The sequence below is a fragment of the Mustela lutreola genome, chromosome 2 (genome assembly GCF_030435805.1).
Source record: "Mustela lutreola isolate mMusLut2 chromosome 2, mMusLut2.pri, whole genome shotgun sequence".
Lineage (NCBI taxonomy): Eukaryota > Metazoa > Chordata > Mammalia > Carnivora > Mustelidae > Mustela > Mustela lutreola.
Genome location: NC_081291.1, coordinates 67,128,939 through 67,144,309, shown reverse-complemented (window position 1 = coordinate 67,144,309; position 15,371 = coordinate 67,128,939). Strand labels below are relative to the sequence as shown.

The following is a 15,371-nucleotide window of genomic DNA, read 5'->3' as shown; positions in this document are numbered from 1 at the left end:
ACTTCAGAGGAGACGGGCTGGTTGGCTGGCCGGCTGGCCTGCCGCCGCGGTCTTGCTGGAGGGAGGCCTGGGTAAAGAACCGCTCCAGGCTGCGGAGGAAGCCACAGCCCTCTGTGAACACAGAGATACAAGCTCCTGTTCCACTGTGCCACCCCAGGGAGCACATATGTGCGTGCACACACCCCCTTATCTCTTGCTTCATTTCCCACTACAAAGGATTTGGGAGAAACCTTCTCGTGCGACCCGCTGATGAAGAGTTGGACCCCGAGCGCTGTGATCCGTGCCCAGTCAGCCATTGGTCGAACCCCTGAGGACCTCGGGTCTGGAAGGGAATAGCGATTCTGTGGATCCTTTTGCCACCTTAGGTTTTGGTCTAAGCTTTGCCCCTGTGGGTCTCAGCTCTGGTCTGGAAGGAGCATCGCCTGGTATTTCAGCGCTCCATGGTCCCTTCCCTGGATAATTTGTGAGCCTGGGTCAGTGAATTTAGTGCAGTGGGCTGTCTGTCAGGATCAGGATTCCAGTGCCTTTTGCGGGGTTGGGATAAAAAAACTAGCTTGTTTCTTGCAGCTGTTTCTCTCCCTTGCTATGTGAATAGTTCTCCCCCTTTGTCTAATTTTTGTGATATTTACAAAATGAATTGCAAGTGGCATTTATTCGCTGTGCTAATGTAAATTAGGCATTTGTGGGAACTTTTGGACCCAGCCCCGTCCCGCTGGGGTTTTTCTAGTGCAGAAGGCATTTTATGTTCCTCGGCTCCTACAACCTGACATGTGGAAAGGCCGTGGATGTTTCGGGCGTTTAGACCTGTCAGACTGCTAATTCTTCTCACCTGTGAAAACATAACTGGCATTATCGAGGGCAACCCTTGGCTTGCCCTGGTGGTTCTGAAGCTCAGCCCCAGAAGCCAGGGGGGGAATTGATCCCTTAATGTGGCTTTCTTCTCACTGGAGTTTCGTTTTGCGTGTCATGGTGCATTTGAGTTAGAGCAGCCAAGAGCCCGCTGAGCTGCCCTAGTCTGGTCCGTGTGGGAAAGTGCCTGCTGGGATTCCCGAAGGCTGTGGGTTCCAGCCCCGCTGCCTGGGGGTTCTGCAGCTGGGGCCCACTGTGCGAGGCCGCAGGAGTGGGAGCTGACGTGTGACTGAGGGGCCTGTGCTCTTCAGAATCAAGTACAGACTCTCAAGAGCAGACTGATCTGGAAAGAAACATGCCACTAAGGGTTGGTTTCCCTGGCCCCATGTGTCCTCAGTGATCCTTTGTGTTCTGGGCATTGAGGAACTGGGCTTGGAGGCAGCGGGAGTTAAGATGGGATCCATGTGTCTTTTCATGAACCTCATACCATGTCTCTGAGTCCGATTAGTGTGGCTGTTCAGCCTTTGCGGCGGGTCCATCCGAAGGTGCCAGACTTCTGTTGTCTGAGGGCTAGATTTTCACTCGTTTCAGCCAGGGTGCTGGGGAGGGAGCAGTATCACGCTGCAGCTAGGTTGGGGGTGAAGGTCATGGTGCCATTATGTGACAGCTAGATCTCCACTCCTTTCAGCGAGGGAGCTGGGTAGGAAGCATGTCATGCTGCAGCTAAGTTGGGGGTGAAGGTCATGATCCCAAGGTGAAGGTAGCTTTCAGGACGGAGTGCAGGAAACCTGGGCCAGCTTCCCATGTCTCTGGGGAGGCTGTCCGGGGTCATTCTAGCTTCTGCTAGATTGCTTTCCCACAGACACATAGTGGATAGTGCCTTCTATGCTAGGGCCAGTAGGGGCTAGTTTATTGCACAATGTGCCTGGTACCTTTCCAGGAGAATTGCTTCCCCTTTCCAGGCTGCCAGACGGAAGGAGCAGTGGCTTGGAATTTCCTACTCTGTGGACACAGGTGTAGATCTTGTTCAGAGTCTCACCTTACAAGCCCTTTTCCACATGGCAGTGGCTCAGCACACACTGTGCGTGACACTACTGTTAGTGTTCTCCACTTTAGCTCTGCGCTTGACTGCTCTCTGGGAATGATACATGAACATGTAGGGCACAAGTGTTTCTGTAACATTGGCGGGGAAGCCTGTGGCCACTTCCTGCCATGTCCTGTGTCCACACAGCCCCGAATGCATCTCTTCTGTTCTCTTAGCATTCTTAACTCCTGTCCTCTGGTGGGGAGGGGCCCTGTGAGGGAGAGCCCATCCCCACAGCAGCCTCCCGGTCAAGACGAAGGGCTTCATTCTTGTCCCCGTTTGTATGGGAATGCTTCTGCCTCTGGCTGGCATTGGGGTAGAGGAAGTGGTTTGTAATTCTACCCTCCTGATATTTCTTTCTTATATCTCCCTAAATATACATGCTTTGTGTGTGGTGGGGAGCAAGGGGAAGAGGGGGACATAGAAGAGAAATGACATCTCCAAATTTCCCCCTTTTTATTCTTTTTTTTTTTTAACTGAAGTATCACACACATCCAGGCAAGTGCCCATGTCATGTACACAATTCAGGGAATCATCACCTTTGTGCAGATACTATTCAGGTTGCCAACAGAGCATCATAAGCACCCCTGGAAGTCCCCTCTCCCTAGCTGCAGCCTCCCCCCACTCCCCCTTCTCCCCAGAGGTAACCCATAGAGCGACCTCTAGCGCCAGCTAAATTCCACCCGCTTCGGACTTGAGACGAGTGGGATCAGACAGTGAGAGCCCGCCGGGCCTGAGTCTGTTGCTCAGTGCTGTATTCCGGAGCTTCCTCGAGTGGCCACCGTTGCACGCTCGTTGATTTTCATCACTGTGCAGAATGCTGTTGTGTTTCTGTGCCGTCACCTACCTGTGCGCTCTGGCACAGGGAGACCCTCTGAGTCTCCTCTAGTGTTCGGCCACAACGTTTTTAGCTGGGAACATTTTTAGACCATGTCACCTGGTAGACCCACATATACATTTCTGTGGGGTATGGGAAATGGGACCTCCGGGTCCTCTGGTAAGGCCCATGGTCCACTTTCTTAGGCATTTAGGCAGGTTCTCTAAGTGGTCCCCAGCAGTGGATGAGGGTTCCAGTTCCTCCATATCCTTGCCAGCCCCTGGTGTTTGAGGTCTTTTTGATGTCACCTAGTAGGCGTGAAGTGGTATCTCACTTGAATTTCTCTGATAACTAATGTCCTTAAGCATCCTGTCATATGTTTATTGGCCGTTTGGTTATCTTCTTTCATCAAATATCTGGCCCACTATTCTGTTGGCTCTCTGTATTTTCCTACACATCTATAGGACTGTTATAGGTTCTAGATATGAACCCTTTGGTTGTATGTGCTCCCAGCCAGTCTTGAGCTTTAAACGTGCCTGGAGAACATCTGACAGGTTCACTGCAGGAGGCTGTGCCCCTGGGCCACGAAGCCCAGGATAATGCTGGGGTGTGGCTTGTCAGGGAGCACTCAGGCAGCATCCCCCGGCTGGGTGAGGGTTTAACCACCAACCAGCCTCCTCTTTCCTGGTACTGGCTTGTGACAGAATGTTCTTTTTTCTGGATGTGCAGGGTTCTTGTGGGCGCACCAAAGGCAGAGTCCAAGTACAGCGCTTCAGTGAGGTCCCCTGGGGCTGTGTTTAAGTGTCGTGTCCATACCAACCCTGACCGGAGATGCACCGAACTGGACATGGCTCGAGGTAGGTGGATGTCACTGGTAGGTTCCACACCCTCACACGTCCTCTTTGTCTTCTCAGAGCGGCCTGGTGGTTCAGCTCCTCTTCCTCCCTCTCTCCCTCCCTCACATCCATCCACCCGTCTACCCATCCATTATGTGTCAAGTACCTATTACTGCACAGAGATCTACTGGTGAACAAAGCCAAGAGCTTGCCCTCCTGCGCCTTATAAGTTACTGGACTGAGAGGCATGAAGATGAATAGTTGAGTGCAAGAAGACCAGAGGGGAGGTGGGTACTTGATCTACACATGAAAAGATTCACACTGGCTAGCTGGGCAGCGACGGGAGGCAGAACTTCCCAGCCGAGGAAAGCACGTCCTCGCTTACTGAGTGAGGACGGTGTAGCTGGAGTGCTGAGTGGGAGAGTGGAAACAAAGGGGTTGACCGGGTAGGCTGGGGCTGCCTCACATGGGCCCCAGCAGGCTGGGGTAAGGTGTGAAGATTTTATGCTTTGCACTAAGGGGGAAGCCATTAAAATCAATCTTAGGCTTTATATTTTAAGTAGGAAAAGATATGATGGATGGAGGTCTTAATAAACTCACTTCAGTCCAGTGGAAAATACATGACGCATCATATTTGGAGTCGGGGGATTCTGCCCAGGTTCAGAGTCCAGCTCTGCCTGTTACTAGTTGGGACTTACTGGCAAAGCCCCATAGCCTTCTTGGCCTCAGTTGCCTTGCCTGTAAAGTCAGGACTAAGATACCTTCCAAAGGTTAAGAAGAGAGATGATACATAGATCTGTGCTTGGCACATAATGGGAGCTATTTTATTACAATCCCTTTAGGGCCTCACTTTCTCCAAAGTTCTTCCCCAGCAAGAGCTTCTGGTTGTATTTTTTTTGAACAAAGAATTGTTCTGATCTTCAGCTGAAAGGGAGAGATATCCGCAGTGTTCTTTTAGCACTACTCAAAATGACGGGTTTGTGAACCGCTTATTCCCGGTAGGTACATAACAGATCATGGAGCTAGCTTCAGATCTCAAAGCCCCGCACCACTTCCTTTATAGAGCAGGTCCTGCATGAGAAAAATAATTGGCTCAAATAAACAGCCAGCAGGACACCGTGATGGAGTTGATTTACACTTTGCTCCAAGTTCCTTATTTTCTCACTGGCAGGTGACCAGCATTTGGACTGTATGTAGAAAACCCTTTGAAAATCAGTCCACAGGACATCGTTTCTCAAAGCATGTCTGGCTTTTCTCTTTCTCATCTAGGGAAGAATCGGGGCATGCCATGTGGAAAGACCTGCCGGGAAGACCGGGATGATGAGTGGATGGGGGTGAGCCTGGCCCGGCAGCCCAAGGCGGATGGCCTCGTGCTGGTAAGGCCTCCTGGGGGTGCTGTGGGGAGGGGGTGGCACTCTGAGGACAAATGGCTCTGTGATCCCCTAGGTAGGCTGGATGGCACAGTGACAAGGGCATGGCCTTGGGGTTTGCTGGCTCCGGACTACTGCTTGGACCAGTGATGGATCTTTTTATTTTTGTTATCTGTCGGATGTTTAATGTCTGTTCCAGGGTGTAGAGATATGGTTGTTTTAATAAGACAAAATGTGTGTAAACTGTGCTTTGGAAATCTTGTTCATTACATAAGCATTTTTGTGAGTGTGTGTTTTTTTTGAGGTATACGGTGCATGGAATGCACAGAATTAAGATTACAGTTTGGCTTTTGACCATGGCACACTCCTGTGTAATCCCCCTGCCCCCTTCCAGTTAGAGAGTATTTCTCCCGTCCCCAAAAAGTTCTCTTGTGTTCCTTTCTAGTCCATTCCTCTCACCCCAAGGCAACCACTGTTATGATTCGTACTACTGAGGATTACCTTTTATACTTCCAGAACTTCGTATAAATGGAAACCTACCATGTGTGTTCTTTTGTGCAAGGCTTCTTTCACTCAGAATGCTTTTGAGATTAACCCATGTTGTATCAGTAGTTTATTTCTACATAGGATTATATAGTAGGGAATCCAGGTTATTTTTCATGCTTTACAGTTGACTGTTGAACAACACAGGTTGGAACTGCATGAGTCCACTTATAGGTGGATTTTCTGTAAATGTATTTTCTCTTCCATAGGATTTTCTTAGTATTTTCTTTCCTCTTGCTGACTTTATTGTAGGAGTATCAGGTCTAGTACATATAACATGCAAAGTACATTCAAAGTTAAGTTCTTGATAAGGCTTCAGGTCAATAGACTATTAAGTTGGGAGGAGTCAAAAGTTATATGCAGATTTCCAAGTGCATGAGAGGTCAGTGCCACTAACCACCACATTGTTTGAGAGTCAACTCTATTTGGCTTCCAAAGTGCATATGAGGTACTCAGCCTCCTTAGGTGCCTTGAGGAGGTACAAAGAAAATAGTCTTTATACCCTTGGCACTTGTGATACCCTACAGCTATGCCCTCTGGTGAAGTAGCTGCCCCCCGCATGGAGTCCATACACTTTAAATTTATCTAAATTAAAAATTCAGTTTTTCAGTCCCACTAGCCCCATTTCAAGTGAGCAGTAGCAGCCCATGGCTCCTGGCTACTGTGCTGGACAGCACACAGAGACAACACTTCCATCACTCCAGAAGGTTTTATTGGACTCCACAAAAAAGGAATTGGGAACTGCCTCAGAAGTTTTGTCTCCTTTTTTCCTTTGCTTTTACTCTTTCCTGTTACAGTAGAACACTAAAGTACTTACGCAGGCTGATGTGATCAGCTTGGTGGGGTTTTCATATCCACATGCATGCATGCCTGTTGCTAATCCCATAATGTTCCCTCGTGGCCCTCTCCACTGAGATAACCAGTATTTGACTTCATACCCCTTTTCTTTTCATTGGCTTTATCTTGGAAGCTCTATGAAGATTTTTCTTCTAAAAGCATAAGATCAAGGAGGGAAAACATTACCAGCTGCCATTCATTGAAGGCTTCCTTTGGGCCACATGCTGTCAACTTGAGGGTTTCACATATTTATTATATTTTATCCCCAGGGGGATATAGGATTCTGAATGCATCTAGGCAAAACGTCTCCTTCTCCTCTTTGAGGAGCCTACTTTCGCGTTAAACTTCTCCACAGCAGATTCTCCTCTTGTGAATGCAGCCTGCCTCCTCACCACGAGCATAGTGTCTGCCCCTTGCTGGGCCCCTGGGGGAGGGAGGAAGCAGCTGGATGCCATCACCAGTGTGGAGAAGCCTCCCGACTGGAATCACTGGGGATCCGCGAGGGCCCCCGGCCCCCGCTGTTTGTCCAGTGCTTTAATCACTGTTGCGGGCTTTCTGGAACTTCTCCAAGCCTCGGCATTCCTCCAGACGTAGTGGCCCAACCCTTACCAGACCACGCGGCCCCAGGAGGCCTGGAAGGCTTGTCTGCCGTCCTCTGGAAAGGAGGGAAGGCGCCGCTCCATCTGCAAATCCGGGCGGCCTGAGCTTGAAATTCAGAGCAGCGGAGTTGGTGGTCTGGGGGACGCCCGGCCCAAGAGGCCCACGAGCATGTGGAGCCTAGATCCGGAGGTTGTCCTGTGGAAATGTTTCCTCCGCCCACAGAAGGAGAACCTCTGTGTGGCCAGGAACTTGCTCCCAGAGGGTCCTGTGTCACCGTAAATCCGTAAATCCGTCAGAGGAGAGAGCTGTTTCCCGGGACGTGAACGGCAGTGAGGACCACAGGGACCAGTTAGCAAAGGAAGCCAGGGAAGGCAGTGCTGGGGCTTCGTGGAGATGGTGCTTGGGCATGATAGCCCTGCCCTGATGCACCCCACGCAGGGCTGTCGTTCTCTTATTTTGCACAGTTACTGCATCATCCACTCAGTGGGCACCCCTGGGAGTGCTGGAGAAGGAGGGGCTTGTGACTGCATCCATTTTCCTCATGACTTTTTTTTTTTTTTTTTTTTACTGTAGTCAAAGACGCAATGTAATATTTATCATTTTAACCATTTTTTTTTTTTTTAAAGATTTTGTTTATCTGACAGCACAAGCAGGATGAGCGGCAGGCAGGGGCAGGGGGAGAAGCAGGCTCTCTGCTGAGCAGGGAGCCTGATGTGGGATCCCAGGAGCCTGGGATCGTGACCTGAGTCAAAGGCAGATGCTTAACTGACTGAGCCGCTGAGATGCCCTGTCTTAACCATTTTTAAATGTGCAGTACAGTGACATTGCCTGTGTGCCTCTTGTTGGGCGGCAGGACTCTGAGATTTTTCATCTTGTAAAACAAGCTCTGCACCCATTGAACACTTGCGCCCTTCCTGCTGGCCCTAGCCTCTGACAACCACCATTCCTCTGCTTCTAAGAGTTTGACTCTATTGGATAACTCACGTAAGTGGAATCATGCAGTATTTGTTTTGTGACTGGCTTATTTCACTTGGCATTATGTCCTCAAGGTTCGTCCACATTGTAGCGTATCACAGTACTTCCTTCTTTTTTTTCAAATTTAAATTTTAATTTTTTTAGAGCCTGCACACATGCAAGGGGAGAGGAGCAGAGAGAGAGCGGGAGAGAGAGAGAGAAGTGGGGGGAGGGATCCTAATCAGGCTTCAGGCCCAGCGTGGGGCCTGATGTGGAGTTCGATCCCATGACCCTGAGATCATGACCTGCGCCAAAATCAACAGTCAGATGCACTCAACTGACTGAGCCACCTGGGAACCCCATTTCTTTCTTTTTTTAGGGCTGAATACTATTCTTCTGTATATATGTACCATATTTTGTTTACCCATTGATGGATATTTGGGTTGCTTCTACCTCTTGGGTATTGCAAATAATGCTGCTATGAACATAGGTGTGCAAATAGCTCTTCAAGATTCTGTGTTCAATTATTTTGTATATATATCTAGAAGTAGGATTGCTAAACTCTATGGTAATTGTATTTTTTAATTTTTGGAGGAACTGTCATACTATTTTCTCACCATGGCTACACCATTTTACATTCCCACCAACAGTGCACCAGAGAAGGGTCCCAATTTCTCCACATCACTGCCCACACATTTCCATTCCTTTACTAGTGGCCACCCTAGTGGGTGCAACATGGTATTTCAAATTTCCCTAATGATTAGTGATATTGAGCATATTTACACGGGCTTGATGGCCATTTGTGTATCTTCTTTGGAGAAATGTCTGTTCTACTCCTTTGCACATTTTTAAATTGGATTGTTTTGCTGTGGTTGAGTTAGTCCCTATGGGTTTTTTGCACATATGCCATCTCTCTAGAAAAGGCCTGCCCTAGGTCCTCTCCGTTCCCAGCCCCCCTCTCCTCCCTAGTTTAGAGTCAGCTTCCTCCTTGAAGCTGGTCCTTTGGTGACCGTGCTTTCTGGAATGAGCTTCGCATCTTTTAAGTCATTAAGAACCGAGCATCATGTAGTTACCTTTGAATGTATAACTTACCCTGTGTGTACATCTCCTTTTTTATGGAAGTTGCTTGAGGGAGAGGCTGCATCTTTTACCCTTTTTACTGTCAGTACTTGGAGACAATCTCTCTAAGGAGGGGGGTCTAAAAGTGTGCTTGAGTAAGATGAGGGCTGAGTGTCCCTGTTAAAGCAATTAGAAAGCAAATCAGTTGCCATCCCATCTTGGTTGCTGTCTGAGTGATGGCTAGAGCCATGAGGTAAAATACTCTAACATGGTCCTAGAGGTGACAGGTGAAAGTAAGGTACAGGGATTGGTAACGTCATCCATGTTTACATTTTATTTATTGTTATTATTTTTTACTTATTTGACAGAGAGATCACAAGTAGGCAGAGGGGCAGGCAGAGAGAGAGGGGAGAGAGAGCAGAGAGCCCGATGCGGGGCTTGATCCCAGGACTCTGGGATCACCACCTGAGCTGAAGGCAGAGGCTTAACCCACTGAGCCACCCAGGCACCCCCATGTTTACATTTTAGAGGACTTGTATCCACTTGCTTTTTCTTTAATGTGTCAAGTCCTCTTGTCAAGGCTTTCTGCGAGGCAAGTATTTATTTGAAAATTAAACACAGGAAGACAGGTGTTGTTCAAACACCTTTGAACCCTCAGGAGGTAGCTGGGGTGTGAGCATGGGACCTGTATCCCCAAGGAACATAATGTTGGATTCCAGGGTAGGTTTGAAGAGGGGGAGGTGGGCTGTGTTTTTTGCATACAGCATCTGGTGCTGATTCAGAGTAAAGAACAGATGGAGAATTTGAAAGCTGTGTCAGGGCGTGAAGTGTCTCATTGACCAATGACGTTTTCTCTGCCTGGAACCCAGCAACCAGCTCTGGTGGGCTGACTTCGGCTTTGTATAGGCCAGTCTTGTCACAGGTGTTGTGGTTCCTTCATGTTCTCTTCCAGCAAACAGATGATACCAGGAGCAGACGCAGAGTCAGCATTAAGGGCAAGCCCCTCGCCTTCCCACACTGTCCCCCAGCACTGCTCGTGTGCAGATGACAGTTTAAGAAGTAGAGAAAAAGAAATCATTTCTTACCGTAAACACCTAGCCCACCTGGCATAGGCACAGACTCTTTTCTTTAATTTGGGAGGGCATCTAAAAATGGTCAAGTCTGGTGGTTCTGCTTTTCAGTCATCTCCAAGGCTCAGATGACAAATAATGGAAACATCTGGATTGTTTCTGGTGGCAGCGGTGTTCTTGGCTCTAGGTCACATCCTTTCCAAATGCCAGGGCAGTCCCTGTCTATTCATTGCTTCTCATCTGTCTGCTGTTTCAAAGCTGCAGGGTCCATTTCTGCATTTACTTCTATTGCTGTGTTTCCTGGTTGTTGTTGTTTAGAGAATTTTTAATGAGCTAAAACATATGCAAGAAAGTATAGAAATAATTTGTGTCACTTTGATGATTGTCATTGGGTCAACATTCTCAGAATGGACTTTCCCAGTACCTCAGAAGCCCCTTCCTGTGCCTCCCAGGCTACTCCCTCCTCCCTTGGAGCAGGAGGCGGGGGGTGGGGGCACTTACTTGCTGGGTAGGGGAGATCTGTGGCATCGTGGTCCTGACCCCCTCCACCCACTGTTCCCGGTGGCCCAGGGCCTGGCCCTGACTGTGCAGGGTGGACCTGAGGCGTGGTCATAGCTCTGGCCATCTGTGTAAGAGGGTGGGGTGGGGACCTACGTGCCTTTGTGGCTGAGCCATTGGGAGAGGCCCAGGATCCACTCCCTCTCCCCCTGCCCCCCACACACTGCCTGCCCAGGAAGGACATGCTATTTCCATACAACAAATAAGACTTTTGAAATAAAACTTGCTCATTTTCTCCTTTTATTTTTTGGAAGTAAAAAAAAAAAAAAGGCACAACCATCCTTATAACTGGAAAGATGTCAGATTCTAAGATTTGGGGTGATGGTAGACCCTCCTCCCCTTTCTTAGGATTATTTGGAATCTGAGTTTGGCTGGTCTTTCTGGTATTTTTTTTTTTTTTTTTAGAGAATGCTCTTTTTTTCCTGTTCTTCCCTGATCTGCCCCCCTTCCTCCCTCACAGCCGAACTCATTTAGAGAGATTGATGGGGTTAGTAATCCTTTGGAGACAGTCCCTAGGAATTTTTTTTTAACCTAGGAGTCAGATTGACGTGTGTGTGTGTGTGTGTGTGTGTGTATATATATAATGATAATCAGGGATAAACAGTGTTTTCTTTCTATAATTTATATTCAGAAATACTCTTTGTTTTCCTACATGCATACTGGCTTTGACACTTTGATCTCTGACCTCACAGAATGCCTTAATTTTAGTTTAGTTTACTGTGAAATGCAGTATTTAGATTTTCTAGGAATTCTTCAAGATCCCTTCTTAAACAGTTTATGGCACTTAAAAAACAAACAAATGAGGAGACAATAAACTAGACATTAAATGCAGAATATCCTTCCTTAGAAAAGTCAGCAGGCCTCATGGTAAACATCCGCCTCTTTTTACTGTCCCTCCGGCCCAGAGATACAATAAAATGCAGTAAGCCCTGGAAGCCAAGGGCTTTCCTGAGTCTATAAGCTAAAATAGGAGTCACAGGAGCCAGCCAGCTAGATGGCTTGCAAGCAAAGGGAATTGAGTCAGAACTAAACATTGAAAAAATCAACTGCTTGGTGGAGTGGAGAGATTATGGGCTTTGTGACGGATTTGTACAGGTCCTTGAGAAAACTGCAGTGAGCACAAGTATCAAGTGCGGAGGTATGACACTTTGCAATATAAGGAATAATAAGAAATTTGTTTTGTGTAGTTTAATGTCCTAGGGCAAGAGCCAGTGAGTGTGTGGACAAATTCACCTTTCCAGTAGTTTCGCCTGTGGGCAGAGTGGTCTTGTTGGAGGGGGCCGGGCTGTGGGCTGTTGCTTTGAAGGAAGAGAGGTTGGCAGGCTGTGACTTTCATCAGAGGACAGTCTGAGGGCCCCAAAGAGGCCCTTCTCACTGGGTGCCCTGAGTATTTCACTTGGCCCTAGAGTGGTCATTTCAAGGGTATTGGTGCCTGTGGATAAGGCTGGGAACCCAACAGTCACCAGAGCGATCTCAGGCAGTGGGTTTGATGGCTCCTCAAGCAAGAAATTGGAGTTTTCTTTTTTTTTGAAAGATTTTACTTATTTATTTGACAGAGAGATCACAAGTAGGCAGAGAGGCAGACAGAGAAAGGAGGAAGCAGACTCCCTGCTGAGCAGAGAGCCCGATGTGGGGCTTAATCCCAGGACCCTGAGATCATGACCTGAGCCGAAGGCAGAGGCTTAACCCACTAAGTCACCCAGGCACCCCAGGAAGTAGAAGTTTTAAATGGAAAATGGAAAGTGTTTTCTAATGAGACAAGGAGGGCCCTAAAAGGATGAGTTCCAGTCCTGTTTGTAGCACTTGCTGGTTCTGAGCCCATTTAGGGTTCCCACGTGTGAAGCAGGAATTCTGCATTCCTGTGCTCACCCCCAGTGTGGCAGAAGTCAAACATGGGCCATAGAAATGCCGAACATTGTGGCCTGTTGTACATTTGAAGGAGAGAAACCAAGAAGTTAAAAACTCTGATTATTTTAAAATGTGGTATTTTAAGGCAATACATTTGTAGGCCAGACTGAAGTGGCTAGAGAATGGAAGTGAGTGGCACATGTGCACGAGAACCTGGCACACCCTGGGAGTGAGCAGGTCGGACCCCGACCAAACTTGTGGATGCTTGGACATGTGTGGTCATACATGGAGTGGGCAGTTATGACCAAATATGAGGCTGGGGGTGTCTTTGGTGGGTGGGGAAGGATGTGCCCAGGCCACGTTCCTGCTGCGGGCTCCCATTCCAAGGTCTGTTGGACCCAGGTGGTGAGAGGCTGTCAGAGAGCTAATTAGGGCATCTGTCTGTCCATCTAATGGCCTCATCTCACATAGGCCAAGCGATAGCCCACCTCAGATCCCTCTGCCTTGAACCTCCTCCCAGGTGTCCTCCTAGCCATTCCTTTGATTTCTCAGGCTCTGCTCAGATGGCCCCTCCTCAGAGTAGCCCTCCCTGACCTGCCTGTGGAAACCAACCATGTTCTGGCATGAGGGAACATTGGGGTGAGAAGGAAATGTTCTATATCTTGTTTATGGGCTGTGTACATGAGTGTACACCTTTGTCAAAGCTCATTAAATGGTGTACTTGGGATTTGAGCATTTGCTCTATGTTCATCTACTTTGAAAAAAGAGCCATCAACATCTACTTCTTGTTAATGGCGCACATGCTGAAATCTTTCTGTAGGCAGAAACAGTCAAATATGGACGGTGGTTCAACCTGCTACTTTGCCCTGAACCAGCTCAAAACAGGAACTCCCCACATGTGTCCTGCCATCCAGCAGCCTTGTGAGGGCTGGAGTTCTGTCTCGCCCACCAGGCTGACCCAGTTCTCTGACTGTTCATTGCTGTATCGTCAGGGCCTAGCAGAGAGCCTTGCACACAGTAGGTGCTCAATAAATACTCGATGGGTGACTACTCAATGGGTGACTACTGATGGGTGAATACTCGATGCTCCTGTGAGGCACGCCTAGCATACTCATCTGGCCTGAGGGCCTCAAGGATGTGTGTTGCGGGTTGTCTTCTCTTGACCTGGTTCCCTTTTCTTTGCCTTTCTTGCTCTCTGTCACTGTGGTGGTTCCCCAGGGCCCATCGGCTCTACCCCCAGCTTGCACCCTGAAGCCATCCCCTCCTTTCCTCCCCACTGCCCCCATCCCAGGCCTGGCCAGCATCCATTCTCACCCGGACATTCATGTCTACTCCCCACCTGTGGTCTCCACACAGTGGCTGTGTTGTCTTTCTACACTGTAAGGCAGATCATGCCACTCACCCGTGTGAGACTCTGTCAACTTCCTCTGCACGTCCACCAAAGTCCTAGTCGTCAAGGTCTGCAGGACCCCTTGCTTTGAAGGAATGAAGAGCAGAGAGGCTGGCAGGCTGACCTCTTTCTTGCCACTACAGTCCAGACCAGCCCACCAACGACCTTCGTTTCCCTTGAACCTCCAAGCCTTTCTCACATGCTTCCTCAGCACCCGATGACTGCACCCTTGAGTGTAGCTGGCGTTCTCTCCCTGAACTCTGTCCTTCCCACCCCCAGAGTCTCTGTCCCATAACCCCGGGTTTTTCCTTCCCAGGCCTTAGCACTAGGGACAACCCCTATTTGTTTATGTGTTTGTTTCGTTTTTCTTCCTAGTAGCTTCCCAGGGGCATGTTTGTGTTTGTATGGGTTGCTGATGTCCCAGACAGTACCTGGAGCCAAGTTGTGGCTGGGCCGGAGGGAGGATGGCTTTCTGGCCCCTCTGCCCCCTCCTCTTGTGGAACCACTTGGCATTGCTAATGCTCTGCTTTGGGACCTCCTGGGGCTGAGTTTCCTGCTCTGACCCCCTCTCTGTCCTTTAGGCCTGTGCCCACCGCTGGAAGAACATCTACTACGAAACAGACCACATCTTGCCCCACGGCTTCTGTTACATCATCCCGTCCAACCTCCAGGCCAAAGGCAGGACGCTGATCCCTTGCTATGAAGGTGAGCACTTCTGATCCCCCTACCCCCCACCCCTACCCCACACCTGCTGTGGCACCCTGAACAACTCCCATCATCTCCGTTTCCCGCAGCTTTCCAAACTCTAACTGGAGGGCAGCACTGGGTCCGCAGTTGGCCTCTTGGCACCCATGGCCCTGCCCAGGAATGGGGGTAAGCAGGGGCTGTCGTTTCAGACCCCGCCTAGCCCCAGCCCTGCCCCAGAGCCCATGGTGTGCACTGAGCTATATGAAGTCTCAGTCTAAAATTCACCAAGCCTCAGCCAAGCCTTCGGGCAGAAGTTGGTTTTCTGGCACTGCCACATGCTGTGCAGCCTTAGGAGAGCTGCTTTCTCTTCTGGGCCTCGATGTCCTCGCCTGAAAATTCAGAGGTTGGCTCGATGGTCTCCACGGTCCAAGCTCCCAGATGGTCTTAAGGCTCCTGAGACAGTTTTGTGGACAAATGTCCTGAGACAGTGGGAATCCCGAAACCCGGGATTCGGTCATTCCCTAACATCACAAGGCTCTTTTCTTCCCATCTGTTCCACATACTGTCATGACAGTTTGAGGACCTCTTTGCCAGGGGCACTTGGGATCTTGGAGGGAAATGTATTTTCCAGTCTCCCTGCTTAAAACCTCCAAACACCACTGAGCTGATCATTATGTTTTTTTTTTTTTAATTAAAAAATGTTTTTTGTGCTGATCATTATTTAGCTCAGTTGAACTTGAGGTTTAAGGATCCAGGAAACGCTCACCTTTTTATTGGTTTTAGAGTTTGGACACTGGTTTTCTTTGCCTAATTCTGAGGGAGCTAGCACTTGTTCCCTCTCTAAGTGCTGTGCTATTGATATTTTAATC

The 15,371-nt window shown here is 48.8% G+C and overlaps 1 protein-coding gene across 2 annotated transcripts in view; it reads left to right on the top strand.

Moving 5' to 3' along the window:
- Positions 1 to 15,371, top strand: part of ITGA9 (integrin subunit alpha 9) — a 326,629-nt gene that overhangs the window by 13,300 nt on the left and 297,958 nt on the right. Inside the window, exons 1-4 of one of the 2 annotated variants that reach the window (XM_059162101.1) lie at positions 235 to 320; positions 3,480 to 3,607; positions 4,856 to 4,962; positions 14,397 to 14,520. In XM_059162101.1, coding sequence (XP_059018084.1) covers positions 250 to 320; positions 3,480 to 3,607; positions 4,856 to 4,962; positions 14,397 to 14,520 — 430 coding nt within the window. In that variant the 5' untranslated portion in view covers positions 235 to 249. Of the gene's footprint in view, positions 1 to 234; positions 321 to 3,479; positions 3,608 to 4,855; positions 4,963 to 14,396; positions 14,521 to 15,371 lie in introns of those variants that run through there. The other variant, XM_059162100.1, reaches the window with a different exon arrangement.